Source organism: Anopheles cruzii, chromosome 2, assembly GCF_943734635.1.
Source record: "Anopheles cruzii chromosome 2, idAnoCruzAS_RS32_06, whole genome shotgun sequence".
NCBI lineage: Eukaryota > Metazoa > Arthropoda > Insecta > Diptera > Culicidae > Anopheles > Anopheles cruzii.
In genome coordinates, this window is record NC_069144.1 from 42,760,150 (window position 1) to 42,777,972 (window position 17,823).

A 17,823-nucleotide genomic window follows, 5' to 3' on the forward strand; every position below is an offset into this window, starting at 1 on the left:
TGTAATATTTTTGCTAAAACTCTCGCCACGCGCGCTCTGCGTTTTGGCTCTGCAGAAGTCTGCGTGATCTGCGCGAGACGCCAAATAAAACTCCAGCGTCAAGGTTCGCCCCTCGCGGGCCTTGGGAAGAGGCAATTGCAGTGAAAGTGGAAGAAGCGCGCGAGATAAAGTTCAAGATTGTTTGAGACTTTATGGATGTTGTATGTTGCGCTTGGAATGGAACCTTCGAAAAACCTTCAAATTCCTGTTTTTTCTTTTCATTACGTTCGCTTCTTCCTTATTGTTTTATTCCATCCTTCTTTTCTCACGCGATGGCGTGCGGGATAAGTTCGCGACACACGATGATCAAGGTCGGTAATGCGCCTTAATGCTTATACGGTGCTCTCGTGATGGCTCAGGAATTTCGGTTTTTTGTCTGCCAGCCAGAAGGGGATACGATTTCAAATTTTCTCCATACTGGTTGGGCCCGCGCTTAAGGCTTATGCGTTACCTTTCAGAAAAGTTAGTTGGTTCGCTTCGAAACCACAAACATTCGCTAGAACTTCAAACCGGGAGAGCCCAGGCCGGAGATGAACTTTGGTCGCCCGCAACGGTTGTTGGTGGTTTCTGTGGTAAGGTCCGGGTCCCAAAAAATCGAGAGAGTCCACGGCCGTTAATTACATTACGGCAACGATTCGGGCAAAACAAAAATAAAACCACCCTCGAGCGAGTGACACTGAAATGTGTCGGGGTTGTCGGGGGGTCCCTCTCGTAAACGACTCATGCGCGCATAATCTGCGATTCCTTAATCGCTGAGCCTGAGTGGGTTCATATCATTTTTCCATCAAAAATACATTCACTTTAACGTTTATCCTCGAGTTTTTGCGGCTCTGCTGTGGGTGTGGAATAGGCGAGAGCAAAAGCAGAAACCATGCTTTGCGATTCATTAAAATAATAATAGCTGACCTTTTGCATTAAGTTCATCCATAAACTGCTACAAACGCGTTTTATGGCACAAAGGCTTCTCCAATCGAGCATGAATCATGCCGGCGCTATGCTACTTTGGGGTGGATTCTCGTCAAAAGATAATCGAATGAAGTCGCACGACACAATTGAAGCTTTAAATAGCTGCCTGTGAGTCACACTGACGCCTGGCGGAAAGCCGAGTTTTGTTTGCTCGACGAAACATGAATCCAAATAAAATTACCATTTCGGGGCTTTGAAATGCGTTATCTTCACACTGTAATTAGCGTTCTCGTTTCACCGCCCCGAGTAAACACTCTATCCCCCCTATGGAACCTAACAACCATTTATTTATCATTCGGTTTGGCTTTGAAAGATATGTGTTGTCTTTTTTTTTGTTTCCTTTCCGTCTCCCGAGCTCCTCCCGGGAAGTGTTGATCCTCGCGTCCGACGAAAAAAACAAATGAATTACAGCATTGTGTGTTGCAGTTTCGACTCCTTCTTCTGCGCGCGCCATTCCAATTGAACGTTCTACAATTTGCCCCTTGTCTTTTGCCCTTTCTTTTGCAGCGACGAAAAAACAGAACGGTGCCACGATACGTTCCAACAGCCTCAACTCCGGCTCCAGGACGCCACCGCTGGAGCGGAAAAGCAGCAAATTTAGCGCCTTCGGACGTCTCTTCAAACCGTGGAAGTGGCGGAGAAAAAAGAAAAGCGAAAAGTTCGAGTCCACTTCCAAGTGTAAGTCTGCAATGGGTTGCCAATTGTGCCCTTTTTGTTGGTGATTTTTCTTCTGCTTTCCGTTGCTTCAACTTTAATCATTATCCTGTCCGTGTTCTTTGTTTTACTACTTTGCACTTGTTTGTTTGTTTTGTTCTTTTAATATCCTCACGCGCGTTACTAATTGCGTTTTAAAACTAATTTACCTTTCTGGGCCTCTTGGCCTCGGTTGACATTGTTTCATCGTTTGCGGCACTAATTCTATTCGCAATTTGTACATTTTTTTAACACATCTTTTCGCATTTTCCTGTTTTCCTTATTATACAATTTTGATTCTTTTTCCTTTCTTTCCTCGTTTGTTCTCTGTTTGTTGTTCGTGTGTGCACACTGCCCTTTCGCTACATCCTACCATGAACATTTCTTCGTTCTGATTTTTCGCGCCGGAACCACAGCGCTCGAGCGGAAAATATCAGTACGTGCCAACAGGGAAGAACTTGTACAAAAGGGTATTCTGCTGCCGGAGAGCCCTACATCTGCACTGTCGATAGCTGGTAAGTAACTTCTTCCGCACCGCCGATGCTCGCTGAGACATCAGTTGCACCATGGCGATTCAGCTTTGTTCAGGACGATTGTTAGTTTTGGTATGGGTTGCATTGGGATTTATGCTTTTGTTACTATTTTATTTTATTCTTTTGTTCCCATTTATGGTCTGGATCGCATAGTTATATGCGTTCAACATATAAGACAGGGTTTTCGCTTAAGGTTTTTAAACACTTTCAATTGTTTGATAGATGTTGTCCTTTTTTATTATTTTTTTTTCAAATGATTTATGAATTGTATTAAACATGTAATTTCATCCGACCATTGGGTTGATGAATGTATATATTTTTTTGCAACTCAAATGTTAACTTAGAAACGTGACGGAAACGTCAGCGTCCCAATGGTGGTTTACCCCAAAAAGTATTGACGGCCAACAATTATTTTCTCCATGCAAACGCAAAACGCAAACGTTCTCTGTGCTGCTGCTGCTGTGCGTGTGTCCATTCGCTTTCGCGGCAACAACACAACAACAACAACAATCGCCACCGAATTCACCACAACGACTACAATGACCAATAATCGGCCCATCGGCGCGCGGCTCGGCTCGGTCGCTCTTGTGTCCATTCACTACTAACCCATCCAAATCAACCACAAACACTAAAACCACATCGAAGCCATTTGCATCAGTCCCACGGACTCGGTTACGTGGTCCACCGCATCTCATAGGCAATTGCAAACGTTCCACCATCATCCGCCACCGCCGCCGCCACCGTCTTCACTACACTATCGCGGCCCAAGTAAGTTCCTTCCTCCCCTCCCCTACCATCCCCACGGTCCCTAATGCGCCCTCCCGCCTAATGTGGTGTTGTTGCAGTTGTGTGTTTCCATCGCCGGCCCCTTTTTTTGTGCATGACGTTAACTGGCAAATTTTTGACGTTTAGTGTGTTTGCGTTGACATTTATTGATTGAGTTGCATTTTATCATTAATCTTTTGAACGTTTCTCTCACACATGCACATCTCATGGTTGTCTCACACATTGTTTGCGTTTTTGTTTGCATTCTTTTTGATCTCATATTTTCTCATATTTAGTATCTCACTAGTGCCTCGACGGTGTAATCAGTTTAAAATTTGCTCGTTTGTATTACATAGGTTGTAAATGTGAAAACTGTAAAAAAAAGCATTTAAGTCATTTTATTTTTTCAATCCACTGCCTTTTCCGTTGAGCTGTTCCACTTCCTATGATCGCTAAGCAAAGCCTGAGATCGTTGTTATTAAATTTCAAGTTGCTTTTACCTTCTACGGGGGTGTGGTCTCAATTTCTCGTTCGCAGCCGACATTGAAATTGTCGCAGAATCTGCCACCTCGTGTTCCAGTGTAACAAACATTTGTTCACGGTGGTGGTGAGTTTTGGATTTTGAGTGAGTCTTAGCTACAGAAACATCACCACTCAGTGAAGACACACACCGGATGGTTATGGTGATGAAATATTTCGCTCACCACACGTAGGCAAATTTCACGCATAGCGAAACATTTCACGCAAGAGTTCCGTGTCCGTGCTAAGATGTATTTTTCAAATATCGAAAACGAAGTCCTGTTGGCTGTAAAGTAATAATTATTTCTAGTAATTAATCCGATGTGTATATTGTTTCAAATTCCGGTTCATACAATGCCGTTTGACACACCCCACTTTTGAACCACTTCCCTAGTGTTGAACACATTTTTTTACGGCATTTTCAAATCTACTTTTCTTCGGCAAGTTCCTGCACGGATTTGCATCTCGCATTAATCCTATTGAAATGCACGAGTTTCAATTCCCCAACTGTAATTCGTAGTATCTAAACTGTGCTCTGCTCCTGCATGGGCTAGACGGTAATCCTCTTACATTTCACGTTCGCATGGGTATCGCGTGATTGATTCAGGAGGATTAATTCATCGCGCTATGTTTTTTTTACTAACTTTGCTCCGTCTCTCTCTCAACCGTTTTCACCATTTCAGACGAAGAGCAGTACACGATCTACAACTCAGTGAACGGAACGAGCGGCGCCGTCCTGCCAAATCTCGCATCCTCCGCCACCGCACCAAATAGTAGTAGCATAACGAACAACAATGTGCCTTTATCCCAATCGGCCCAGCAGATCAGCAGCCTCGCCGGCGGTGGTGGCCACGGGGGCGGTGGCCTCAGTGTCGGCGGCACACCGGTCGGCGCGCTCAACCTGTCGGCCATCCTTAGCGGTAGCGGGGGTCCCGGATCGATCGCCGGCCAGCTGGTGAGCGCAAATGCGGCCGCCATGGGTGGCGGACCCGGCGGTGGTGCGGGCGTTATCGGTGCGAACATGATCGGTGGCAGTACGGCGGGCAGTGCGCTGGCCAGCATACTGACGGGGGGCGGCGTTAGCATAGGGCCGGGTCCCGGTGGCAGTGGTTCCGGGCCGCAGACCCAGCAGGGAATGGTGCTCATGTCGTCCGCGTTGGCGCACTCACAATCCGCCCACCAGATCGGCCAACCGCCACAACCGGTGGCCCTGATGCACGGTCAGCATCAGGCCCTCCAGCAGCAGCTGCAGCAACACTTTGCCAACGTTGCCGCCAATTCCAGTGCCAACATGAATCAAGGTAAGTGTCCGGCGCTGTCATTCGAATTATTTCATAAACCCCGTTGGCGAATGGGATGCCAACCGGACGGGAATTCTTTGTGTCAAAATCGATGAAAACTTTGGAATCATAAATTGTTGATCATACGAACAATCGAACGTTGTGATTGACAAAAAGCGACACTACGACGAATCGTGTGAGCTCGTGCTCTATTCGTTGCATTCCGCTTGGGTTCCATTTTCGACACAATCGACGGGTTCTGAGGTCAGTTGAGTGGAAAAGTATTTTTACAACCGACAGCACCTTTCGCAGCTGGTTGGAATTTGGTCCCAGCGAGGAGACATTCTTCTTCGCCGGGCGGGGTGAAAGCCGTACCGCTCAGGTTGTGTCCATCCATTGTTTTTCCACATCTCACGTCCTTCACGCCCGAGCAGGTGGTGAACCGGGGCCAAACGTGATGTAGTTTGCTCCTGTGCGCCTGGGTGCGCCTGGGCTGGTAAAATATGCAAAAGCATGTTGCTCTCGACGGGCGGTTCCTCGCTGTTGAATGCTTTTGAAGGTCGAGGCGCTCACTTTGCTTCTGCATTTTTTTCCGACCTGCTCCAAGAACTATTTTTCTAAGCAGCATTATTGACATTGCAAACGCCAAACGGTAATGTAATAAATAACTGCGTAACAAGGCAGCCGACCGTTAAAACGGCGTCTCGTCGGGAACATTCATTTTGGAAATGTTTCAGATTTTTCCACCGCTCTGTTGCCCTCCGAAAGTGGACGCTAAAGGTTAGATGGAACCTTGTTTCTTTGAAATGACACTGGTTACCGACTGGCCCCAGTGGCCTAGATGATATACTGCTGTGGCCCAAAAAATTTCAGGGATTCACGTATAGCTAAAAAAATCTTTCTTCATTCTTCTAAATCTATGTCATCACCCTTACTGTTCTTACTCTATGCAATATGTAGCTCACAAACGAATAGAATAAACAAAAAACAGAGGAAGGATTTTTTGAAATTTAAAGTGTCAGCTTTGAAACTAGCCTAAACTTGAATCTGTACGAACGATACTTCACAAGATATCGATCACTAAAGCCATCTACCGAGGAAATAATGGATTACTTTTTCCCCAACCCAATGTAATGCACCAAACCACGGTAATTGAAAACAACTGGTCCCCTTTAGACTTAGGCCAGAGTAGCATATCGACTATAATTCGTCCATGCTTTTAATTTGTTTGTCGAATTTGCTTGTGGCATGCTGGATGGTTATGGTCAAATTGAAACAAAACTGTCTATTTGTTTCTATTCACATAAATTGCTCTTCCATTAATGCAAACAGAAGCCAGATTTCCCTCGTCGCCATCTCGCTGTTTTTCGCGGATGCTGCACGAGGTACGAGTAATGCCTTCGTAAGTGCGCGTGTTGCCATTTTTGGCCCATTTTCGTGACACATATTTTCCACCATTCGTTTGGCAGGGTAAAATTGGAACTAGGGATCAACACACAGGGACCTCTACCAGGCGCCTCCACCGTGCTAATGCACACATTTGCCTGCGCTCTGTCGTGTTAGGCAGTGCACCGCTCGGCCCAATTCCAGCAACCCGTTCCCGGTGCTGCATGCTCACTGTAATCCGTGCTTCTATCCTTGTTGGTCTCTTACGAATTTTCAGCGCACACACACTAACGAAAGGCTGTACGAGGATGGGCCGGGCGATAAGCTCCCGGTAAGGTAGTGTGCGTGTGTGTGTGCTTTTATGCTTTTCCGCACACACTCACACGCGAATGGCGACGTCGAAGTTCGGCGAATGTCTGGCGCGCGGTTCGCCAGACTCACTGACCTATACCGTTACTGGGAATCGCTACTCTCGGTGTTGCATCCACGTGCAATGTAGGTTCGGCCTCACCCAGCTACAACGGCGCCCGGTCCCACTTTTCCCACGTGTCCCCCTCGTTTTGGTTCGACCTGCTTCGAAAGAGCTTCCCAACAATGGGTTTGACCGCCGAGTGTTTTTGAGTACAAAAACTGCACGGATGCACTCTGTGCAATGCAATATTCAGGTTCCGGTTGTGGTGGTGGTGCGCCCATCACGGCAGTACTTAGTGTGTGTGTGTGTGTGTTGTACATAATCACAAATTGTCATGCCATTTTCTCGGTGCACAGGCAGCTCTTCAACGGCTGGTGCTTCAACGGTAACGTACTGTAGTTGTCTTCAGGAGCACCGAAAGCAGCGCTACGGCTGTCGTAACACTGTCTCGCTTCCTCGCGGTGCTGCGCGGTGCAGCTGTAGTGCTTCTTTAGTGTTTAGTGCACCGCTGGTAACTCGCTGGTAACCACTTCAGAACGATAAACTCCTTCCCGGTTCTCGCTCGATGGAATTTGAGTTATTTACAAACTCCGTTTGATCTGATTTCTGACGCCTCGCGATAAGATAAAGCGGCGACCGAAGCGGCGACTCCTGCGGGGCGGTCTGTCCGTTGGTAGGGAACCACTCCAGAGCTTATCTGCACTCCATCTGATGGTAAGTCCACCACGTCTCATGGGTCCGATAGCGACTCGAGTGGCGCATCCGGGTGTTACATATCGCATGTGTGTCCGTTTCTATTTGGTCGTCGCCCACATTGTGTGTGGGGTGTGATTGATTGATGCCCCGTGCACTATCGGCCGCCGACCGACAGTGCCGATTACATGTGTGCCGGTGCGACTGCCCGACGGCGCCGATTGTTTTATGGACCCGGCACGTGAGTGGCAGCAACAGCACGTTGTTGTGTAACGGCCAGCACTGTGTTGACTGTGTGAACGTTCGATTGCAGTGCTTCGAGACGCCGTCGGTGCAGTCCGCGGAGCTCCGGGATGCTTGTGAAGTGGGCCTCGGTTACACCGTTTTGTTGCGCGTGCTGCTCTGTGTAAATGTTATTGACAATTCAAACCGTTTAATATAAGGACGATGGGAAATTGAAATGTTTTATTTATGTGACCGGATATGTGGACCGTGTTGGGAGGACCATGGTTTGGGATACGAAAATGATGGACCCTTCATCTTTCTCCGGTTTGCGCGCATCCTTGCCGTATCGCCAAGAATTTATGGAGATTATCATTGGAACAAGATCCTTCGTTCGCCGGTCTGCGCGTGTGTATGTGTGCGTGCGTGTGTTTCTCGCCATTCGGTTGGGCGATGTTTTTCCGGCTGAATAAATATGAATGTTTATTTTATGCACGCAACACAACCCGGGTGTGTGACGGTTGCGGTTCTGTGGCTTCGCATAAATATAACTTCCGCCGCGCCGTTACGGAACGTAACCGAACACACCGTGCCACCGTCAAACTGCGCCGGAGTCGTTATTTTTGGTGTAAACACGGTGCTTTTGTTGTTTATCCATCGGTGTGAATCAGATTTATTCCGATTCCATTTCTCTCGGATTCATTCTGCCATCGCCTTTAAAAAAACGGTGAACAATTGTGACAAAATGGCACAGGAATGGATCGAGTGAAGAAGGAAGTCTACTCTAGTATAGCGAACGGGGTCCCAAAATTCTAGCCCCTAGGCTTAGCAGACCTAATCCCCTTGGGCGAGGCAACCGAAAGGATCATGCTTTGGTCACGGTTCTCCCGGACGTCCACATCTTCTCTTCTGTCGGAACCGGTTCCACCGTCAATCGGAACGGACTCTGCTTTGCACCGGAGCACCGGAAATCGGCCTTCTTCGGTGCCGCAAAAAAACGTATTATCATCGCTTCGCTCTCGAGATTTTCCGGCACCGGATTCCGGAAAGAAATCGTCCACACGCAGACACTCCGCCGTCTGAAGGGACAAAACCGACGCGATTGGTGTGTGCGTGTATCGTGGCGGTGAGTGCCACCTCGAGCATATTAGGGACTCCAAGAGTGTTCCCGTATCGGAATCCCCGCCGTTTGAACCCCTTTCGACGGGCGATGTTTTTGCGATGTTTTGTGGCTTTTGTTAACCCCAACATGGGCCCGCTTGGGTTCTTTGCTTGGGGCGTGCGATAACGATTGCTACTCACAACGCATTATGCATTCCTTTCGCGTAATTCAATGGAACAATATCTAATCGGCTCTCTGGTGATTACGGCACCCGCGTGTCCACATGTGCGCCCGCGCGATAAAGGTTCATCCGATTCGTAAGACGTAACATTGCTTGGAAATGATAAAGTGTGTACATGGAATTCGTAGTGACGAACGAAACTAACCTTGGCTTTAATCTTCTCAACGAAACTACAATCCACTTTATGGATCTATTTTGGTGGAAAGGTGGAAAATGACATCCTCAATCTCTCGACTTACGAACCTCCTGCGTCATTGTACGCTGCAAACGAAAGTAAATGCTGCACCGCAAATCCTTCGGTACTTCCAGGACACACCATGCTGTGTGTGGGGCCTTCTGGAACAGAGGCGTCGCGCTGGAGCAACAATGGGCTATCCCCAGTTTGTGCGATGCATTTTCCTTTCCGCTACAAATGCACACACAGTCACTGTCCCTGACTCTGTCCCCCTCTCTATCCCTCTCTTTCCCTCCCTACATGCCAGGGCAGGGCCTGGCTGCCCGGAATGGGAGCCTGTTTAGAAACGGAACGGGGAGCGAACCCAAAACCCAAATACACAGCGCCCGCCGCCGTCGCCACTCCAAGTTGTCTCGGAAGCCGGCCCCGACGGCGGATGTCACCAACACAGACAGGAACCACACACCCTCACAGACGCGCGTGTCACTCGGTGGTTGTTTCGGTGGAAGTCTCCAAAGTCCCTTGGGGGGCCTTCCTGGCAGGTGTGTCACTGTTGCTGGTGGTGTTGGTGTGTCCAACCGTGTTGTCAGACGGGATCAGACCCCCTCCCGGGGTTGTGTGTGTTGCGATGCAACCTACCGAACCCGGCACCACGAGCAGCACAACAAAAACATACCCCAGGCGCTACACAAAAATATACTCTCACCGCGATAAACGTGCCACACCATCTCACCAACACATCCACACAACCGAGGACAGGGAACGCGCGTCCGTGTGCCGACTTTCGACCCTCGTCGGTTTGGTCGGCCGCGGTCGGTCAGTAAACAGCGGCCATTCGTGCCGTTCGTATCGTTCATCGTGCGTTGCTGTGCCACCGTTTTGTTGGCCATCATCGGATTGTCGCCAGACGCGCTCCCGACCGAGTCCTTCCTCCGGGATCCTCCGCGCGCACGGCGCTGCGCCGAGTGGAAAACTCGAGCAGCAAAAAAAGTGTGTGTCTGTGTGTTTGTGGAAAAAAGGAAAAATATGCCAGTGAGAAGGACCGGACCGACCGGACACGGGCGGGAGGGACGCCCCGGAAGTGTGTCTGTGTGTGTGTGGTTTAAAGCGCAACCGGAGTGTCCCCTGCCGGGCCGATCCGAGTCGTTTTTCGTTGGGAATTTAATTGGCGGAGCCGAGACGGGACGCAGGGGTCGTGAAAAGCCGTGTGTGGCAGGGAAATTCGGTGCCCATGTTTCGCGGAAGGCAAGAGAGAGAGAAAGAGAGAGAGAGAGAGAGAGAGAGAGAGCTATAGAGAGAACGAGAGAGAGGGCTGGCGTCGGCGTGTGGTGTAATACTTTATGAGTATATTAACTTTTGGGGCAGCGTTCACGGTGAAGCCCCTTCGCCGCTCGGTGTGTGTGTGTGTTTGTGTGGTTTTTGTCACTTTGGCTACTATTTTCTTTGGCCCCAAACCACGATCCTTGTCCACCGATCCGCGCGCACCGACGGGCTCGACAGAAACACACTTCTCCAACCGCGGGGATTGGGTTTCGGCTTTCGTTACAAGTTTCTTTCGAGTGCCGCGCCGAGCCGGGTTTGCTGCTGGCGTGTTCGGTATTATAATTGAAGGATGTGCGAAGGATGAAGCTTAAAAAAGGGGGCAAAACGAGTGAGTTCCGCGTCACGAGAAGATCGAAAAGGGTGCGCGCGTAGTTTGTGACGGCTTGGCGGATGAAAATGCGAAATTGAAGTGTGCAAAAGCTCCGTTCCGTTCACCGCTGTCAGTGCAAAATGTGATGGAAAAGGCGCGTTAGGATAGCGAGATCCTTCGCCTGGTTTTATATTTCCATTTTACCCGACGCCGTGCTTTCCAGTGGCTCATTAAGCAAAGTTGCTGCTGCCAATACACACAACATTAGCCGGGCAGTGTCGGAAGTGTATTCGGGGGGGTGCAGAGAGCGCCTTCTCTCTACCGACCGACGAAGCGGACGTACTAGTGGTGGCCTAGGGTATCAGGAAAAAGGAACAGAAACACGGCTGCGGCTCGCCGGCGAGTTGCAATAACGGCGCGGTGGTGATATAACAGGACACTCCAGTATAGTTGGGAATGGATTTTTTCTTTCCCATCCTTTCCACGTTGATGATGGCCACCATACGTGCTCCTCCGCGTTTATTGCTCGAAGGCGCGCTTCGATATCGGGCTGGAACAACAAGAACGGTCAACGGCAACGATGCTCCCGTAGTTGGTTGTGGCGAGAATTCTTTAACTTTTCCCTGACTTCCCAGCACCCGTGTTGCCCGGGTGGCACCGGGCTGGCACGATGAAATCACGAATTGTCGGTGCAATCTAGCTAATTCGATCCCTCTAGCTAATGGCCGCCGGCAAAGGACGGCCAGCAACAAACGGCTTAGCGAAAAGGGGCGAACGGCGCTAAGCGGCGTTCGTTCGCAGGCTGCCGGCGAATGCTTGCCTTGCCGTGTCGTTCAGTTTTTGAACCCTCACGGTCTCCCCACCTGGTGGTTGGTGTCAGTTAACGGGGTGGTGGTGGTGACCTTGGAAAACGCAAGAAAGGATGCCTTGGAGTGATTTCGAATGCTTGGGTACTGTCTCTCCGTTGTGTGTGTGTTCCGCCAGGATGTGTGTTTTTATGGGCAGAGCACGGTTTAAATATTTAAGCACTCCGTTGGGGCTCACTAATGGGACGCGTCGTCGTTACACGAAAACAAAAGGACTTTCGCCCCAAAAAAAAAGATAAAATAAAAGTAAGTGTTTAGGTGAACATTATCCGCCTTATGGTCCCGATTACGGCCGATCAACATCCGAAGCGAAAGCGTGACAAAGCCTACAAAGCGATACTGGCAAGTGTCACGCGAACCGACCGGAGTCGCGGATAGAATTAGCCGCCAATATTAAATTCTATTAAAAAAGAATGGGCGAAAACATAAACACACTGCAAAAAGGATACTGACCATTTGCGATACTCCTTTGGTGTTTGGAGTGTCCGATCCACGCCACCGGAAAGCCTTCCTGGTTGTTGGTTTCGAGTCAAAAAATCGATGCCACCGAAACGGTGGCGAAAGGAAATTATCGTTCTTTCGCCTCGCGAACGCGCTCACGTTCCGTAAGGTGGCCGCGGCCCCCGTGCAGTGTTTTATTTATACCGCTAGCCGATTTCACGATTGGTTTTACGTGCTGCTGCTGTGCAAAAGCGAAAGAAAGGTGTTCGTGGTAAAAAATGGATTTACACTTTCACGCAGCCAACTCTCTGTCGGCACGGCTTGTCACGGTCGGCACTGAGAGGACGACCTTCGCCACCACCCCGCTCGGTGCGGTTGAATTATTTCGTTCATATCCAAACCAACCGGCGCTAAAAATATTGCACCACGCAGCGTGTGCAGCGAGCGACGGACGAAAAGTGAAACAAATCCGCGGAAATCCGGACCAGAGCGGTTCTCTTTGCACACTCGCTGCACTGTAACCCACAGCCGGTCAGCAGTAGCGTCAGCTGTTGCATATGCAATCGTGTTCCCACGTCCGACGACGACGGTTGATTATGGGATTGTATTTAAAAGTGTTTGTTTTTAAATAGCACCGATGCACCTTTGACTGGAACCCTTGCCCTTGGCTGCCTCGCTGCCGATACGTTGGCAGCCGACCCAGTCGATTGCTCTGCAACATTGTCGGCGCAGACGGTGCTCACCATCAATCAATCGAGAACACACCTACCTTCGCGCGCCGGTGTGTTTGCGCTGCACTCGAGGTCCTTTCGATTGGCGGTCGATTGACCGTCGTATGCTGCGGACGACCACGATTAGCGCCCGGCTCTCTGTTTGTGTAGAAACTTAAGCAAACAATCCGGCGGCAGCAGCAGTGAAGGAAGGACGATTCTCCGGACTTTCCTCGTTTTTCTTACCTTGTGACAATGTGACACAATCCCGTAGTGTGGTGCCTCGCAGCTGGAGTTCATTAGCATAAAATAGCCCGACAGTGTTTGAAGGGCTTTTGGTCATTCCGGGGGCGAGGCCCCCTTAAGTGACTAATGATAAGATGTGGTAGTGTCTAAGGAGGGTCCTTAGTTAATCGTTGACTTTGGGGACGGTACGATTAGGTCCTTGATCGCCAATTCACACTCACGCCGCTGTGGACAATTGAGTTGAGGTGCCAAACACGTGGCGGACCATGCGCCTCCATCCGGCGTGTGGCGTTCCGAATATTGAAATAATCGATTCCCAACACGGACCCGCGATGTCCGCATTCAGTTTCTTTTAACTTTTTCCTCGTCCTATCGATTCCGGCTACGCGCGCGGGGTCAGTATCGACCGCGTTGGTCCCAGGCGCGTGACGTCAAATTACGCGGTTAAGTATCGTATGACTGGCGCCATTCGGGGTACGTGTTGGCCGCTTTTTGACGCTTGTGCGATGTTATGTTGTACCCCGCAGCAGCCACGGCACACTCCCGGCCACCACTTGTTGACTGACGTTTCGGTCCGCTGTGTTGCGCCTTTTTGCGGCCAGTCGCAGCCGCGCGGTGTGCAGGATAATCGTTTTCATAAATTTAAAAACCAACTGCCCACGGGCCGGAAAGTAACCCGGAACACGGGGTTAGTGATGTTAGTGCCCTGTCCCTTCACCTCCGTTTCGCTCCTTTTAAATGCCAGCCGTGGACTATAAAAGCGGATGACGCCGTTCCGTGGTCAGCCATAAGGGTCCGAGTTTATGGATGTCGCCAGTTGCGCCTCGGGTACGTGTTGGGTTGGTAAGTTACGGCTGGTGCCCTGGAATGATTGAGCGAATTGTGCATGCACACACGCGGCTCACGATGGATTGGAGTTTCTTCCGTGGCCTGACCTGGGAGAAGTTATGCTCGCGGGAGGAGTTCCACTAGAGGAGCCCGTCACGTACGAGCCTGAAATGCCAACAACGTCGTAGCACGCCGCCATGTGGCATGCTTTCTACGTGCTGACGAAGTGAAACATAAATCACCTCACGCGGCGCCACCACCTCCAGACCACATGCCGCCTGCGTGTGGGCCGCGATGGTTTCGTCGAGCAGCACAATTCAATTACACAGTCACAGGCGGTCGGAATGGAAAAGAAAAACCAATCGCAAGGAACGAAACAATGTCAGTTTGTTTTTTTCCCGCGTTTTTAACATCCCCTCCACGCCCGAGGACTCCGCGCGGGATGTGCAATCTCGATGACCGGCGACCCAGAAGCTACGGTTCCTCGTTGCGCGTTTTGACGGTCGGGATTACGGGTCCTTCCTTCGGTCACCGGCGACATGCACGAGGCGCAATAATATTTCCTATAAATCCCTACAATGCGCTTTCCGTGCACTTCGTCCACGGGATGGTGCATTCGCTAATGCTTCCTATTGTCTCCGGCAATGCCCTCCGGACTCCGAAGTGGACTCCGTCATTTTCTTCTTCGTCGACGGGCACGTTTTATGGGCGGCGATGGGACAGGCTATGCAACGCAACTTCGCCACCATTAAATGTCTCGAGTGTTGTGGCGACTCGAACCAATGCTTAGGGCAAGGACAACCGTTCGTCGGTTTCCAGCATCCTTTCAGCACCAGCCAGCCAGCCAGTTCGCCGTGTGAACGTGACGGGAAAAGTGTGTGCTACACAATCGTGTTCCGCGTGGGACCTGCGAAGTGGATTTTTTCAAACAGGGAACTTCCTTTTTTGTGGTTTTCAATATTTTAGTTCGAACGACCGTTTTGGGTTTGGGGCGAAATTATGATCGCTCTGTTTTGGTGTCACAAAATGTTGCGTTTCGGGGAGAGTGATTATATAGACCCATCGGTTGGTCCCTTCGGGGTCTGATGGACGCCAGCGGATCGTACGATTCCGCCGGATTAATTAGTTTTTGAACGAATGCTCTCTGCCTGATGGTCACGATGACAGCCCGTCCCGTGTCGTTAGGATTTTTGTTTTTAGTGGTCCATTGGTGCTTTTCGAGAGCGGCGGATGTGAAAATACGGGCTACGCTAATGGCAATGTGTGTCCGGTCTGGTGTTGCTGCGCCATATTGATTGATTTCAGGCTTTTTTATTTGGTCAAACCCCTACTTTTTATGTGTGCTCGATTGACGGCACCGAATGGCGCGACACGGAAAGCATAAAAACCCGATCCCGGCTGGCCGGCCGGCCCGTCAGACGATCCTAATTGGCGATGCGAGCTATTAACATAACCTATTGGCCTCCATCAACACCGAGGGCCTAACCGACTGCTGAAAGAGCTTTGATGATGTGCGTGGGTCCGTTTTTGTAATTGAAAATTTAAATCAGATACCATCGGCCATCGGCGTAGCGGGGCGGCGTTTTAATTAATAATCCAATGTACAAGGTCTTCAAGTTCATCTAACGCCGGCGGTTGATGGACGTTCACGGATCGCTGAGTTTCTTGACGCGCAATTAACGTTTAAACTGAGGCACGCTGTGTCACCCGAACAGGATGGGTTCATTAATGGGTCGCGAAATTCTGCAACATTGTCCACGAACCTTTTCCCGGCGAGCGGGGCCCGGCTGTCACGATCATCCGCGTCGTCGTCGGTGTGACCTCCGAACCGATGGCCGTTTTATTGATCCTTACGTCGTCGTCGACGCAGCCGAGGAATATCGAAAGGCCATCGGGATCGGCCCCGACGATGATGGCCAATTACGGTATCGCACCGTGTGAGTGAATATTGGACAACCACCCCGCTCCTGGCCGGTTTCTTCTTTGCATAGCTCCGGTCCAGAACGGTGCCGGAGCTTATTTAATGTTTGTCCACTCACACACACACCAAAAAGGAAACAAAAAGGAGAGGAAAATGTGAAAAGATTTTATCGCGCGAGGCGTGCCATAGTGGACCATCCGAAGTTGCGAAGTTCCCGGGTTTGCGCGTTGTCGCGAGTTCCGTGAAGCCCTAAAATAACGGCCGGCGAATGTGGCGACCGCCTGGGCCATAATCAGAGTCGTGGCCGTTGTCGTCGGCCATCTCAGCTGCGCCAACCATTGGTTGTTATGTCAACACACGACCGTGGTCACCGGTTGGCTCGCCGGTGGTGGCCGGACGACGACGCAGGACGAGAAAAGTCTATTGATTGGTCAATGTTGACCATGTTCAGCACTTTTTGTTCCCTCACTAAATCCTCCCCGGTTCGTTTTGGTTCGCGAACCGTTACATGATTTCCGCGTGTGAGCGTTATGAGATTTTATGTTGCGACCGAGTGCTGCACTGCACCTGCGACTGTGGTGGACCGCGGTTTTTGGGAGCTTTTGAATGATGGTCGGGGACGGTGCGTAATTCGATCACCGGGAACCAATAACCATTCGTTCATATCCGGACCATCGACAGTTGCGGATGTCGTCCGCAAGTTCCAAGTGGACTTACAAACAATTTGTCAAAGGTGCAATCATTTCAATATCAATTTCTGGTAGTTCCATCCAATCCAGAGTTGATCTGAAATCTCGCTGAAAGCGTGCGGTAATGACCGTAACCGATTAAGGATCCTTATTACTCACCCTTTCGGCCAGTGTTCGGTTAACAAACTTTTCGCCGACGTCGGGCAACTAAAACCTGCTGCCCGCGTGCTTAATTGAATTTAATTTTCCACACACAAAACGTCTGCGGCGGACAGTTTTGCACCGGAAGACACACTTTCGCCACAGCAGGGCCCAACACAAGAGCTGTTAATCGACTGTTTGCGGTTCCGCCGCCGGTGCGTGCTGGCAAAACTTTAAATAATTGTACATAACACCGTCCAAACGGTTTGTGTAAACATCGCGTCGAGAGACGATAAGCACGTGACCGGGGGTTGAAGGGACCTGGGACGACGGGTCCTGTTTGACAATTTGTTGTCGCGCTATTTAATTACGTTAGCGCTGGCTGGCTTCCCTGTGCGAAGACGACACCGGAGGGCGCCGGTTGATCCTTTTCGGCAAATTTGCAAACTCGCTTCGTTTGAGTAATCGCTGACAGAACGACGGGGCGGATGTGATGCAGAACGACATATTAGTACGGGTACGGGGTCCTCGTGTTTCGTTCCTGCCTTTCTATGGCTCATTATAAAATCAACTTTATAACCAACTAACTTCATTCGGAAACTTCTGCCTTAACGCCCATTCACCCATTCTCGAGGGACACAGCTTGCCTGGTGTGCCTTATTGTCCGTGCCCACCGACGCCAGGGGAGGGTTTCGTCGGGCGGCCTCACATAGACCTTAAATTATGACACTTTTCCTGATTGGTGAGAAAATTTTCCGCTCGTCGTGAGGGGCGTCGATCGATATTCTTTGCCGGCCTTTCGTTTCCCATACTATCCTGGTTTATGTTAACGCGGCACGAAAACCCTGTTTACCCCTTTATGTAGCAAGAAGATGAGTTTTTGTTTCGCACAAGAACTCTTTTGCTATGTACGCCGCGAGAGCCCCCCAATCTTGCCTATGAAAGATGAGTGGAAATCGTCACACAAGAACCGGCTCTCGGAACGGGCTTCGCCAAAGAATTCACCGTCATGCATTCCCCACGGGCCATCGTCGGTCAGGTTTGGGTCGAAGATGAAATTAACCGCATGCACCACCACCCAACGTTGTTTCGTTCACATTTTTGCTTCGGCCTCTCGCCGCATCTAGCTCGCGCTCTTCTGACGCCAAATGAAGGCCTTTCGATGCGGAAACACGGCTTACAGGCCGTTGCGCTTGGGCTGCTGCTCATAATCCACAGCTAGATTATGCATCCTCGATGCAAAGTAAAATAGCGATAGCTTGTAGTACAGAAAAGGCGGCGAAAAAATAAATCCTCCCTTCGACTTGGAACCTGGGATGATT

The 17,823-nt window shown here is 50.1% G+C and overlaps 1 protein-coding gene across 1 annotated transcript in view; it reads left to right on the forward strand.

The window, feature by feature from the left end:
• LOC128268548 (homeotic protein female sterile-like) overlaps positions 1-17,823 on the forward strand; it is a 91,882-nt gene that overhangs the window by 9,684 nt on the left and 64,375 nt on the right. Inside the window, exons 2-5 of the mRNA XM_053005669.1 lie at positions 1,513-1,683; positions 2,115-2,213; positions 2,877-2,999; positions 4,199-4,816. Coding sequence (XP_052861629.1) covers positions 1,513-1,683; positions 2,115-2,213; positions 2,877-2,999; positions 4,199-4,816 — 1,011 coding nt within the window. The remainder of the gene's footprint in view (positions 1-1,512; positions 1,684-2,114; positions 2,214-2,876; positions 3,000-4,198; positions 4,817-17,823) is intronic.